Raw genomic sequence first — 13926 nt, forward strand, 5'->3', positions numbered from 1 at the left:
AACTCTAATACCTTATAATTCTGTATTTTGGAGTATTACATTCACAGCCAAAGTCAGTTTCCCTTTCTGAATTTGAAAAAAATCTTCTGAACAATTCACATGAATTAGAAGTACCAAGGAATTTTGCTTAAAATATAGCGCTCTCTTTTAAAATCAAGCACTATAGTTCCTAGTACTGACTAAGAAGTGGCTAATTAATTGCTTACATCAACATTAGATAAATATTAATGTAGTAGTTTTTTTTTCCAGTAGAGGGCTAAAAGAAACAATACATTAACCGGGCTCTTTGCAAAAATCGGTATTACCCCAGAGATACCCTTCCTGAAGCAGGCTCAGACCCCATGCAATATGAGTTACCTCCCAGCCCGCACAGCTCAGCCGTCTCATTCCCACTTTTCAGATAATGTATTTTTCTTAATTAAAAAGGGGGAGAGAGTAGGAGGTTTATTAATGAGTAGAGTTGTAAGTAGTGATTACAGTGAAACAGTAGTAGAAAATAAAACTGTTCCTGAGTGAGCATGAACAGTGTAAAAGTTGATCTCTAACAGAAACTTGAACAGAAGTTTTTAATTTTGTTTTTGATTATTATATGCACTCAAACAATATTAACAGTCATTAAGCCAGTTTGTAAAATCTACCTGCTATAAAAACATGCATGGAAACATTCCCATTCAAATTTGGAAATTACAAATAGTCATTTTTAATACCGTAAATATGAGTGACTTTAATTCTATAACTGTATGTGTGGTGTGTCTTAAAAAGAAACGAGAAAGCTGAGGTTCAGAGAAATTATGAGTAATCTGTCCAGGGTTACCTGGAAAGTAAGAGGTGCAGGACAAGTGAGATTTGCTTTGGTTATGCCTAACTGTGGTTTTAAATAGGTGAATTTCCTCTTCCACTTTATTCTTGCCTTTTTGTCCTCAGATTTTTTCCTCTCTCTCTTTTCCTTTCAGGTTGGTTATTTATGGACAGTACTGCAGTGGAGTGGAGTCAGCCATCTCTAGTTTAGACTACATTTCTAAGACAAAAGAAGATGTCAAGCTGAAATTAGAGGTGCCTGTTTATTTTTTGTGTGTATATGACAGAGTAAAATAAACTAAAAACAACACATTCTTTTCATGATCTATGCAACAGCAAATTTCCATGAATTCTGTGTAATTTCATAAAATATTTTAATATATAGCTCTATAAAATAATAATGTGGCAGTAATAATAACAGTAGTAAGATAGAAGATTTATGCCTTTTTTACATGAATTATCTCATTAGATCCTCATGACTTTGTGAGATACATACAATTAATTTTTTTATCTTATGGATAAGAAAGCCAGTGTTCAGAGAGATCATGAGTAATTTGCCCAGGGTAGTAAAAGGTACAGGATGAGTAAGATGTATGTGAGATAATAAGTATGTAGATGTAAACTGTTTACTAAAAATATAAGATATTGGGACTTCCCTGGAGGTCCAGTGGTAAGACTCTGCCCTTCCAGTGTAGGGAGCGTGGGTTCGATCCCTGGTCAGGGAAATAAGATCCCACATGCTGCATAGCACGGCCAAAAGATATTTAGGGGAAAACGTATAAAAAGGGCATGGATATTGTCCATAAGAAGGCAAGACAGGCACACATATGATGAGATTAAGTAGTATGTGATAAGCACTCATAGACAGGGCTCCATGAGTAAGACTGAGTGATCACTTCAGTATAGTTAGACTGTGGAAGATTTATCTGAAGAGGGAGCATTTGAGTTAGGTCACTGAAGAATGAGGTGAGTCTTGATAGATGAGAGTCAGTCCATGTAGGGCATTCTGGAAGAATTGGTATGTCTTGACCAGAAGGATCAGGAAAGTTTGAGAAATGGCAAGTAGGTTAGTATGAATAAAGCACAAGGTAACAGTGGAAAATAAGTCTGGAAACTGTGTTAGGTCATTTTGTTTTTGGTACATCTTCCCCCCCCCCCCCGACAAGAAGAGTTTGCACTTTCAAAAAAACTTTTGAAAAATGATTATTTATATGTTATATGAATTGTCATCTCAAATATATTATCCATATGTATGGATCTTCTTAAATTTCAGGTAGAGATATATAGTCAACTCTTCTGTGTGTGGCTTGGTTGGCTCTCTCATATGCTCCTTGCTGCCCTTTGTTGGGTTTAGCAGTGAGGTCGGGTGATGAACAGAGAAGAAGAGGTAGATGATTTGCAAATCAGAGCCCCTTCACTGTTTGGCATATCTGGTCTGATTTAATAAAATAATTCCCACAAAGGGGAGCTATTGGTGAGAAAATTTGCACATCAACAGACTACCAAGTAACTGTACTAATTCTATATCATGGATCCTTCTTTCTTACCTCTCACAATCCCTTGATGATGTGGATCTTATGGCTGGAGATGGTTTGAGTCACCACTAAGTGACATCCTTACAGCCTTGTTAGCCTAAAGGGCCCCTGCTCCTCTTTGGAGAGCAGAGCCTCGTAAGTCTAGAACTATAAGCCACCTTGACTCAAATTAAAACACGATGGTATGATAAAAGTTAACAACTTACACAGCGACTTCCTAATAGAGCTACCATTTAGGCAGTTTTTTTTAAATAAAGATATATAATTCTGGTTCAAGAGACGAGTCAGAAAGTGGTCAATCAAACTTGCATTATATTTTCAGCATTATTTGCATGTTACTCTCCCTTCTTTCAGACTCACTGTCAAAATCTTGCCCAGTGAGCATACTCTAGAACTCAAGAGATATAGTTTCTGTAGTCACTGTAAGTCTTAGGGAAAGAGAGAACCTCAGACTGAGTTTGAAAGACTCAGGGTGAGGTGATGCTGGTTGTGTTAACCGTGGGTCTGATTTGGAAGTATTTAACCAGATACTTACTATAAGCCCTCAACAAATAGTCTTTGCTGGAACTGTCTTCTGCAAGTCCCAGCATGATGGAGGGAAAGCTGCCTTATACTTGGTTTCTCTCTGCCTCCTTCATGTCTTCTGTTTTGTGGTTATTTTTATTCTTGATGATTTTTGTCTTTTTTTCACCCCTACTATAGAACCAAGATAACATGGGGTGAAGGGTAATAGAGTCTCTTTACCTTGTTCTCTAAGCTGGCTCATCCCTATTACATTTTCTTTTCTTTTCACTTAGAATTGGAGTTGAGGCTAAGCACTTGACTGGATGTTTGGAAGAATCATTTCTACCCTTTATTTGCTTTCAATACTAATAAGCATTTTACACTTCAGTCTCAGCCACCTAATTGTAGCTAATGCCAGCACTGTTAGTTTCTTTACTTCCTGAGCTTATAACTTAGAACTTGAAATAATTTTTTCCCCAACAGTTTTACACTGACTTCCATAACATAACAAAGTAAATTTTAAATGTATAACATTTCTTTTCTTAACACTATGTTAAGATGGCATAACATAAGAAGTGTAAGATACAACCTCAATTTCCAAGGAACTTAAAATGCAGCTGGGAAGATGAGACCCATTCATTACAATAATATTAACAGTTTGACCTCCTATTTGAGACCCATGATCCAGAACTCGCTATAATCTGTGGAAGCAAGAAATCATTTGAAATAGTTATCTGTCCAGTGAACCCCAGCAATTGACAAGATGTGAGCTAACATCTCAGGATGTGTCACCAGTTCTTGTTTGAAACCTGTAGTCAAGCACTCATTAACTCAGTATGGTCACTGGAGCTAATGGTGTTTTTTCTATAGCTCCCGATAATATAATATATCCTTCCACGTGCTGGAAAAGCTAAGTGTTGGCAAAAGGGAAACTAAAGAGTATTTTCTTGAATACAACCCCTTCCGTGAACTGGAAAATTCCTTGGTCTTGGTTGTGTAATTGTCTGAGGATTTTGGACTTAGGTTGCTCACAAATAACAATATCTTTATGACACCTTATTGTTTTTTTGGGATGATACCATGAATATTTGAGAAACAGTAAGATCAGAAAAGCAATTTGTTCAAGGTCACACAGACAAGAATTGCCAAACTTGATTTAAATTCAGGCTTTGACACTGCAAATTCAAAGTACTTTCCTCAAAGTTGTAGTTAATGTCAATAGAGTGAACCCATCAATGCTATTTTTTGATAAACTTGTAAGAAAGGAGATTGTGAGATTAAAAAAATAAAATCTGAGGCTTTGAAAACTTTGAATCCTGTAGTGGGTTTATATTTTAGCAAATTTTGGGAGTCAGTCATTCCATTTCATTCATTACAACAAATGTTTAGTCAGCAAATTCTAGATTCTTAAGAGGTATAAAAGACATAATATATTGGGGAAGATATTATACATATACAACAATAATTAAGAGACCCATAAGGCACAGAGAGACAGCACAATTTTGATTGGGACTATTATTAACAGCCTAGAAGTATAGTTCTTCAAGAGGATGATGATTCTTGCTGGGAACTAGTCCAAGCACATGGCAGTTGGAGAGAACCGAATGAACCAAGGCATGATGGTGGGGAGGGAACATAGTGGGTTTGATTAATGGGGCTTGTTCTTGATACCTGGTCCACAGGCCTGCTTGAGGAGACTGGTGAAAGGTTAAGTGGTAAGTGGGGGGAAGATGCTGGAGGACCACTAGAGAAAATAATTTTCATGTGTAAAATAGTTCTACATATTTATTCTTATTTAGAGTTGAAATGCTACAAGTTTTGTTTGTTTCTTTTGGTTTTTAACTGACGATACTTCCTATTTTTAAGAAAGAAGGATTGTTAAGAAAAATAGCAAAATATTTATTGTATAATAGCAGTTTTGCTTATGGCGTTTGCATCTTTTAATGTTTGTATTATGACTCCTTTTGCTAAAACTAAAAAAGTTCAATTAAAAAAAAATTTCTTTAGGAATGTTCTAAAAGAGCAAATAATGGGAAATTTACTCTTCGAGATTTGCTTGTGGTTCCTATGCAGCGTGTTTTAAAGTATCACCTTCTCCTTCAGGTATGTAATTTAAAACTGTTTGTTTATTTGTTCATTCATTAATTCAACACAATATTAATGAAGCATCAACTAAGCTGCAGAAACTTTATGTTTGGAGCCCTGTCCCCTTAGAGTTTTCAATTATGAGGATAGCTAAGTGGGAAATAACAGAACAGCTGGAAATTTTTTCTTCCTTTTAAGCAAAGATAATTCTGTATCTTTCACAAAGTTACATTTTGTGTTCTTCAAACAGAACTGGCTCCAAAAAAAAAAATTTAAAAATTTAAAAACAAGGCAAAAAAAAAAAACAAAAAAACAAAAAAAAACAAGGCAAAACAGATACAAATATCCCTTCAACCAAGTCTTGTGTCATTAGCAGTAATCATTTATTAGAATCTCAGTGTTGCAATACACTTGAATCTTGACAGGTTAATTGTGTTAGAATTTGTGCCTTATAACCATAAACGAAAGAGAATTGTGTCACACTCTGTGTTACTTTCTGCTATACTAAATTATAATAAAACTACATTTATTTTGAAGTGATTCTTGTTATAACCCCAAAGCTTATGGTTTCCACGGTTAGTCTTCTAATGAGGGTGGAGAGTCTTATAAATTTAATTTGATAGCTGTACCAGGAGACTCATTAGTTCTGCTCCAAAGAAATGTCTTACTGTATTAGTCTATCAGCTTTGCTGATGCTTGTGAAATGTCATTTTAAAAAGATCTACTACCTGTATGTGAAATATAATTCTGAGTTTGCTGTGCTTTATACATCTTGTATATTAAATTTCTTGAACTGTAACTGCAAAATTATTAGTCATTTATATTTTCTACTGAGAAATCAGAAAAATTCAAACCCTGATTATTCCTTACAAATGCATTAGAACATTTATGAGACCTAAACTCAAGCAACTTAATCAAATTGCATTTTATGAAAAAATAATAAAGAAGACTTAGGCAGTCAGTTTCTGAGACATCATGCAACTAAAAACATGTCCAAAAGAAGATAATAATTTATCTTGTAACTTTAGTATAGTCAAATATTGATTGAAGAATTTAAAAGTTGCAGTTTTCAAGAAATATCTATTTTCTTCATTACTCAGCCATAAAAAGAAATGAAATTGAGTTATTTGTAGTGAGGTGGATGGACCTAGAGTCTGTCATACAGAGTGAAGTAAGAAAGAGGAAAACAAATACCATATGCTAACACATACATATGAAATCTAAAAAAAAAAAACGGTTCTGACGAACCTAGGGTCAGGACAGGAATAAAGACTCAGACGTAGAGAATGGACTTGACGACATGGCAGGGGGGAAGGGTAAGCTGGGACGAAGTGAGAGAGTGGCATGGACATATATACACTACCAAATGTAAAATAGATAGCTGTAGGAAGCAGCTGCATCGCACAGGGAGATCAGCTTGGTGCTTTGTGACCACCTAGAGGGGTGGGATAGGGAGGGTGGGAGGGAGATGCAAGAGGGAGGGGATATGGGGATATATGTATGTGTATAGCTGAGTCACTTTGTTATACAGCAGAAACTAACACAACATTGTAAAGCAATTATACTCCAATAAAGATGTTTTAAAAAAAAGATTTTAAGCAGACTTACAAAAGTATAAAATATGACCTTACCTTTTGGAAAGTCAGTGAACTTTTTCCACTCATTTCTCTTGGATTGTTTGATATTTTAAATTTCAAAAGTATATTTAGTTCCATGATGATTTTTTAAAATAGGAAAAGTTTTATCTGGGATACCACACTTAGATAAAAATTCTAGAAATGTTTTTCCATTTCAAAATAGTGTAGAGTAGAATTAATTTGTCTACTGTTTAGAAATGTGTTAAATAAATGTGGTATGAATTTGAATATTTTCTACTTACTACTGTATTTTAGTGAGTAAATCATTTTTGAAATGCCTATGATTTGAAATCACGGATTTATAAAGTTAAAATATTTTATAGTGAGGGATTTGAAACTTTGAGAATACCATTATTATTTAATAGAGGAAAAGTAAAAATAGAAACAAAAGAGTATCACTCTGACAAGTTTATTATACTTAACACATTTGATATCTGTAGGTTCTGTTTACAACTAGAAACACTACTGGTATTGAATTCAGCAAAGATTTTTTTAAAAAAATTATTTATTTTAGGCTGCATTGGGTCTTCCTTGTTGCACGCGGGCTTTCTCTAGTTGCGGCTAGTGGGGGCTACTCTTCATTGCAGTGCGCAAGCTTCTCATTGCAGTGGCTTTTCTTGTTGTGGAGCACGGGCTCTAGGCACTTGGGCTTCAGTAGTTGTGGCACTCGGGCTCTAGAGCGCAGGCTCAGGAGTTGTGGCGCACGGGCTTAGTTGCTCCGCGGCATGTGGGATCTTCCCGGACCAAGGCTCAAACCTGTGTCCCCTGCATTGGCAGGTGGATTCTTAACCACTGCACCACCAGGGAAGCCCCTCAGCAAAGATTTTTGAATGGATCCCATGAGCTGCATACAATGTGAGTCTCTCAACAATGTAAAACAGCCCCCCTCACACTGATAAAGTTCACTGTTTTATTGGGGAAAATGAAATGTAATCTGCCAAGTACAATACAACGTGATAAGTATGCAGAAGGTACAGAGGTGGTACAAATGAAGACTTAGTTAATTATGGCTTGAGAAGAGGCCTCTGTCATAGAAAGCTTCACAGAGGCGTGTTTCTTGAGTTGGGCTTTGAAGGAAGAATGACGATTTGACAGGTGGATCAGAGAGCAAGGGCTTTCCAGGAGAGAAAGCATCATGCCTAATGGGATCAGATATTAGAACATATTTTGAGAATTGCAATTAACTTAGTAGAAGTAGGGCATAGGTTGTTTGAGAGGAAGTGGAGAGAGAAGTTGGGAGAGGTTTGCAGAATTCAGATCATGAAGCATCTACGAGGTATGCGTGACAACCTGAAGCTTTTGTGAGCCTCCCAGAAGTCTAAGTAACAGGATCTGATTTACATTTAGAGATTTAACTCTGATGTCAATCGAGGGACTAGATTGTAGCAAGGAAAGACTGCAAGTCAGAAGATGAATCAGAAGCCTACTACAGTCACCCATTTGAAAGAGAGCAGGGACTTGAACCGAGGTAGTGCCAGTGGAGGAGGTTTCAAGGGGAAGGGTCAAAGTTAACACAACAGAACATAGTGAGAGAGAGGGAGGAGTCAGGGGCACCTTTGAGGTTTTGGCTTAAGTGATGGAGGTGCCCCCATTCAGTAAAACATAAACAGGAACAAGAGTAAGGGTGCAGGTGAAGGTGCATGAAGTTTGGACATGCTGGATTTCAGGGGCTTGCGAGAAACCCAGGTAGAACGATTTAATAGGACATATGAGTCTGGACTCAGGCGTGAATTCTGGGTTGAGCACATTCATTTGAGGGTTACTGTCACATTAGGTGATAGGCGATGTTTTGGCAATGGTTGTGATAGAATTCACAGAGTATGTAATGTAAGGATAACAGAAGACTAAGGTGAAAATCTAGGGAATAATAACTCATTTCTAAGGTGCAAAGAAAGAAGAAGGTATGAAAGGCAAATGAATAGGCAACATTTAAGATGAACTAACAAAAATAACAGCAACAAACAGAACAGCCTGGTGTCCCTGAGGCCAAAGGAGAGATGGAGTTGTAAGAATCAAAAGCCATAGAGAAGCCAAGTTTGATAGCAAGTGAAAAGTATCAGTTCAAGGACTTCCCTGGTGGTCCAGTGGGTAAAACTTCACGCTTCCAATGCGGGGGGTGCGGGTTCGATCCTGATCGGGGAACTAAGATTCCACATGCCACGCGGTGCAGCCAAAAAAGAAAAAAGTATCAGTTCAGTTGTCAAGGAGGGGAATCTTTCTTAACATCTGGCAAGAGTGTCAGTGTGATGGTGGGGGATAGAATTCATGTTCAACTTTGAAAGGAAAACCTTTCTGACCATTGTCTCATGTCCTTTTGATATCTATTTGGTCTTCTTACAGTTTGAAATTTTTGATGAAAACAGAGCTTAGTTAAATCAGATTTATCACATTATGGTGAGAATAATCATAAAAATGGTTTACTTGTAAAATGTTTTCTTATGTGTTGGTTTTAATTTGATGAAAGTAGTACTAAAATATATCTTCCAAATAGGAGCTGGTCAAACATACCACTGATCCTATGGAGAAGGCAAATTTGAAACTGGCTCTTGATGCAATGAAGGTTAGACGAATGCATCTTTAACTTGTTTGTATTTCTAATTCTTGCCTAAAAACAATAGAATATAAACTGTTAATACCTATGTATGATATGCTAATAGATATTATTATAAGTATTTGCATAGGTTTGTTTCTGGAGGGGAGAGCTGGATATTTTTAACTGAAATCAGTCTCCTTGCATGGACTTAATTGTTGGACAAAAACATAAAACCAAGAGGTTATATTAAAATAACTTTCATTATTTATGAAAGTATGACAATTTCCATAACTACCAGGAATGATTTAATAGAATGGTTTTGTTTTACATTCTTTTTATGGTTGCTAGTAGAAACCTATTGGCTTGTGCAAGCAGCAGTTTAGCTGATGACTTCAGAACACTGGTGTGACTTATTTTTCTCAAGTGAGGACGTCAGCCAGGTTTACCTTTTTGGATGCTGTGCACCAGTACAGGTGATCAGTCTGGGTTTCTATTTCAGGTAAATCTGAAAATCAAGAACTAGAAGTAGATGAAGGCAGGCTTTTTGAACATATTGGGGAATCTATAAAACCCCGATTTCCATGCTATGCTGGACTTTGACTTTGAAAGAAATAATATTTGTCCCTAGCTTAAAACATACACAAATATTTGTTGTCAAAACAAAATGCCAATGTGACTCTGCCCAGAGCAGTGCATAATTACTTCTCTGTGTCCTTGTGCCAGTTTCAGTGTTAGCTCTGTGTTTAGCTGACTTTAGTACCCTGTCAGGAAACAGCCCATCATTATTTATTATTATAAAAAAAATCATATCAAGTTTCCAATTTTTAAAGAAATCGTTTATAGATATATCCTATGAAAAGTCAGGCTTTCATTTAGAACAGAGTTAGGAACTGCTTTTGTCTGAGTTCTGTTCCTGCTGTTGCAGATAAATATAAGAGGGTAGGGAAAAAAGAAAACCTAGAAAACAGGAAAAATCTGGAGCACATATAATAAAAATAGCAAGTTACAGTATGGAAAGATTAGCTAATGTTTCCTCAAATTTGAGAAAAGACATTTTAAAATAGGTGAAGGCACATGGAGAAACAGGGCCAGCATTGTTTGTGCTCTTTAGTTCATTTTCATGCTCCCTGGTTTCTCTCCTCTCCTTCACTTCCCTTTATTAACTCTTTGAAATTGACCTGGCTTCCCTGACTGAACCCTCTCAGGAACTAAGGTGCTTAACTGGATGCAGACAACAGCCCTGCTAGATTCATTGTCTAACTTTTAGTTACTTTTTTCTCCCGGCTAATCCTTCATGATTGCCCTTATTCTAACCCAAGTTCAAGTGTGATTCTCTCAAGGTCAGTGTTTGGAATTTACACGCTCCCGACCTGGTTTCCTTTTTGTTGTTCTGCATGGCAGCATATTTTGTTTTTTTCTGTGTTTGATCCTTACTCTTCTCAGGGGTGTGGTAAATGACAAGGCTTCAGTCTTCCCAGCCATACTCCAGACAGTTTTAAATTGCTTTTGAGATGCAGCTTCGATTAGGCATTCATTTTATTGTCATTGAAAAGTTATAGTGGTAACTTTCTACCATTAATGAAATTAATGATGTGTTTTCTTTCAAACAGTGCTCATCTCTTGTCTAATCTTATCTTGCCTTCTTTTTCTCCCCTTCTCTTTATTCTTTAGGACTTGGCACAATATGTGAATGAAGTGAAAAGAGATAATGAGACCCTTCGTGAAATTAAACAGTTTCAGCTATCTATAGAAAATTTGGTATGTAGTTATCATTCCATCCAGCTTCCCTAACCCACAAATTGGGGGACGTTCTAGCAGTTGTTTTTGAAAAAAAAAAAAGTTTACCTTCAAGTTTCTGTTGTTCTCGGTTTTTTCCGACTTCTGTTTGGCAGCATCCACGGGGATGAACGTTCAGTGGCACCTGTGATACATCATTGTCCAGGGACTTTCTGCCATTGCTTGTCCCTGTCACTTTAATCACACTGTGATGCCTCTCCCTGCAGCAGTCCCAATTCTAAACATTGGAGTCCATTTTTTTTTCTTTTCCTTCCCTCACCCCCATACGTAACCATGGTGGAGTCCCGTTAATTTATTCATTTTATGTATATTTACTGGGTGACTGCTGTGTGCCAGACGTTTTGCTTGGGGCCGGGGCTATAACTATGAACAACATGGTCTCATGGTTGAGGAGGCAGTAAAAAGAGAGTCTAAAAATGCTCTCTCTATTGAGATGAATGCTGTGAACAGGTTGCTGCAACAGAGGATAGTGAGAGGTGTCCTAGTTTAGATAAGGTGCTCAGAAAAAGTCCTTCTGAAACATTTGTCACCTGAGCCTGAAGGATGAGAAGCCAGTGGCACAAAGGTCTGCAGAGAGAAGAAGCCGGCAGAAGCCATAGCAAGTGAGATGCCCTGAAATGGGCAAGAGCCAGGTCTGTTCAAGGAGCAGCAAGACAAGAGAGCCTGGAAATTGAGAGTGAAAGGAAGAAGGGTGGGCTCTGAAGTGGGGGAGTGGGGGCAGGAGAACTACACACCACAGCCTTGGAGGGCAAGGCGCTGAGTTGGGATTTTGTAGTGATTGCAGTAGGAAGCTAGTGAACGCTTCTTACCAGAGGGTTTCACAGTCTGATTTAAGTGTCATGAAAACCCTTTCATCAGGCAGACCAGTCAACAAATCATTGAGGTCGTTTCTAGAGAGACGATGGAGGCCTGGATAAAGCTGTGGGGAGAGAAAACAGATAAATGAATAGATTTAAGATGCTTTTCTTGGTAGAACAATTTTATTGCTTCTTTCCCTGAAACATCTTTGGTCTGTCTTTCTTTCCACACATACAGCTACTTCGTACCCTTTTCAGGACCTCATCTGCCACCTTTCCAATCACAGTAGCCTCTGGACCTCATCTGCCACCTTTCCAATCACAGTAGCTTCTGGTTACCTCTTCACATAGTTGCGTTTATAGTTCTGCCTTTGATTATAATATTGTCAAAGCCTAGAATATCTTTTTTCATTATTTCCTATCAAATTTCTTCAAGGTCCAATTAAAAAAAAAATATTTCCCTAATCTGAAAGAATCCCTAATTCTTTCTCTTTGTAATTCCATAGCACATTGCCTGGACAGCTGTTTTTTTATTGTGGTAAAATATATATAAAACATTAAATTTGCCATTTTTAAGTGTACAGTTTTGTGATGTTAGATATATTCATATTGTTGTGCAGCCGTCACCACCATCCATCTCCAGAACTCTTTTCATCTTGCAAGACTGAAGCTCTCCACCTATTAAACACAAGCTCTTCATTCCCCCTTCCTCCCAGCCCCTGGCAACCACCGTTCTACTTTCTGTCTTTATGAATTATTGGATATCAATACTTATCACATTTTTGCTTGCAAATATTTTCTACCATTCTGTGGGTTGCCTTTTCACCTGTTAATAGTGTTATTTGTACAAAATTTTAAATTTTGATGAAGTCCACCTTATCGATCTTTTGTTGCCTGCGCTTTTGGTGTCCTATCTAAAAAATCATTACTAAATCCAATGTCATAAACCTTTTCCCCTATGTTTTCTTCTAAAAGTTTTGTATTTTTAACTCTTTGATCCATTTTGAGTTAATTTTTGGAAACAGTATAAGGTAAGGGTCCAACTTCATTCTTCTGCCTGTGCATATCCAGTTTCCCCAGCACCATTTGTTGAAAAGCCTCTCCTATCCCCCACTGAATTGGTCTTGGCACTCTTGTCAAAAATCATTTGACCATATATGTGAAGGCTTATTTCTGGATGTTCTGTTGTATTACATTGGTTTAGAAGTCTGTGTTTATGCCAGTTCTACACTGTTTGGATTACCATAGTTTTGTAATAAGTTTTGAAATCAGGAAGTGTGAGATCCCAGCTTTGTTCTTTTTTATGATCGTTTTGCCTATTAAGGGTCCCTTGCGATTCCATATGGGTTTTAGGATGGAGTTTTCTGTTTCTGCAAAAAATACAGATAGGAAACATTTATTTTTATACTTTCTTGTAGTACAGTTAATTAATTACATATCTTTTTTATTAGAAAGTAATCTCATAGATGTTAGTGATATTTTCAGTCAATTCTTTTTCCTTTAGCACCTTGTAGAGTAGGTGTTCATAAATACTTAGAACTTTTTATTTTCTGCCTCTGGGGAAATGGCTCATTATTTTTAATCATCAAGTCAGAAATTTTCATTCTTAAGATCTTAGCTCAGGGAAGCCATCCTTGACTCCCTAGACCAAATTAGGTCCCCAGATATGCATGCTTCCTCTGCTCTTCCATCATGGCAATCACGTTTGTAATTATATTCTTCTGTGAATATTTGTCCCCCCACTGAGCAGTATGTTTCATGAGGGCAGGGTCTATGTCATTTTGTCCTGTACCTAGTGTCTAGCACACAGTGGATGCTCAGTAAATATTAGTTGTTGTAACTTCCTTGTGATTTGCATTTTTCCAATTAATTCTCTCTTTTGGTAGCTAACTTCTCCGTTAGAGTTGTAAGTAAAATCAATTAATGTCTTCAGTATGCCTCCTGGGATGACCGAGGACAGGCTATTTTTGAAAGTGTATCATACAGACCTGAGCTTTTTAGAATAAGTGTGTTAAAAGGTAAAATGATAAAAGTTGTTATAAGATAGTTGTGCCTAGCAAATATCCTCACTAATGTTAATTTCTGTTTTTATGTGATTATGAAAAACTGAGACATGCACATTTTATATTTTAGAACCAACCAGTTTTGCTTTTTGGACGACCTCAGGGAGATGGTGAAATTCGAATAACCACTCTAGACAAGCATACAAAACAAGAAAGGTGAGAAGGATCAGTACTTAT

At 37.0% G+C, this 13926-nt stretch overlaps 1 protein-coding gene across 1 annotated transcript in view; it reads left to right on the top strand.

Annotated features, from left to right (window-relative positions):
- The window catches only part of VAV3 (vav guanine nucleotide exchange factor 3), a 407347-nt gene that overhangs the window by 199767 nt on the left and 193654 nt on the right, over positions 1-13926 (top strand). The window contains exons 9-13 of the mRNA XM_081216948.1: positions 954-1053; positions 4845-4940; positions 9051-9119; positions 10764-10850; positions 13820-13905. Of these exons, the coding sequence (XP_081073074.1) occupies positions 954-1053; positions 4845-4940; positions 9051-9119; positions 10764-10850; positions 13820-13905 (438 nt within the window). The remainder of the gene's footprint in view (positions 1-953; positions 1054-4844; positions 4941-9050; positions 9120-10763; positions 10851-13819; positions 13906-13926) is intronic.

Source organism: Mesoplodon bidens, assembly GCF_964165515.1.
Source record: "Mesoplodon bidens genome assembly, chromosome: 2".
NCBI lineage: Eukaryota > Metazoa > Chordata > Mammalia > Artiodactyla > Ziphiidae > Mesoplodon > Mesoplodon bidens.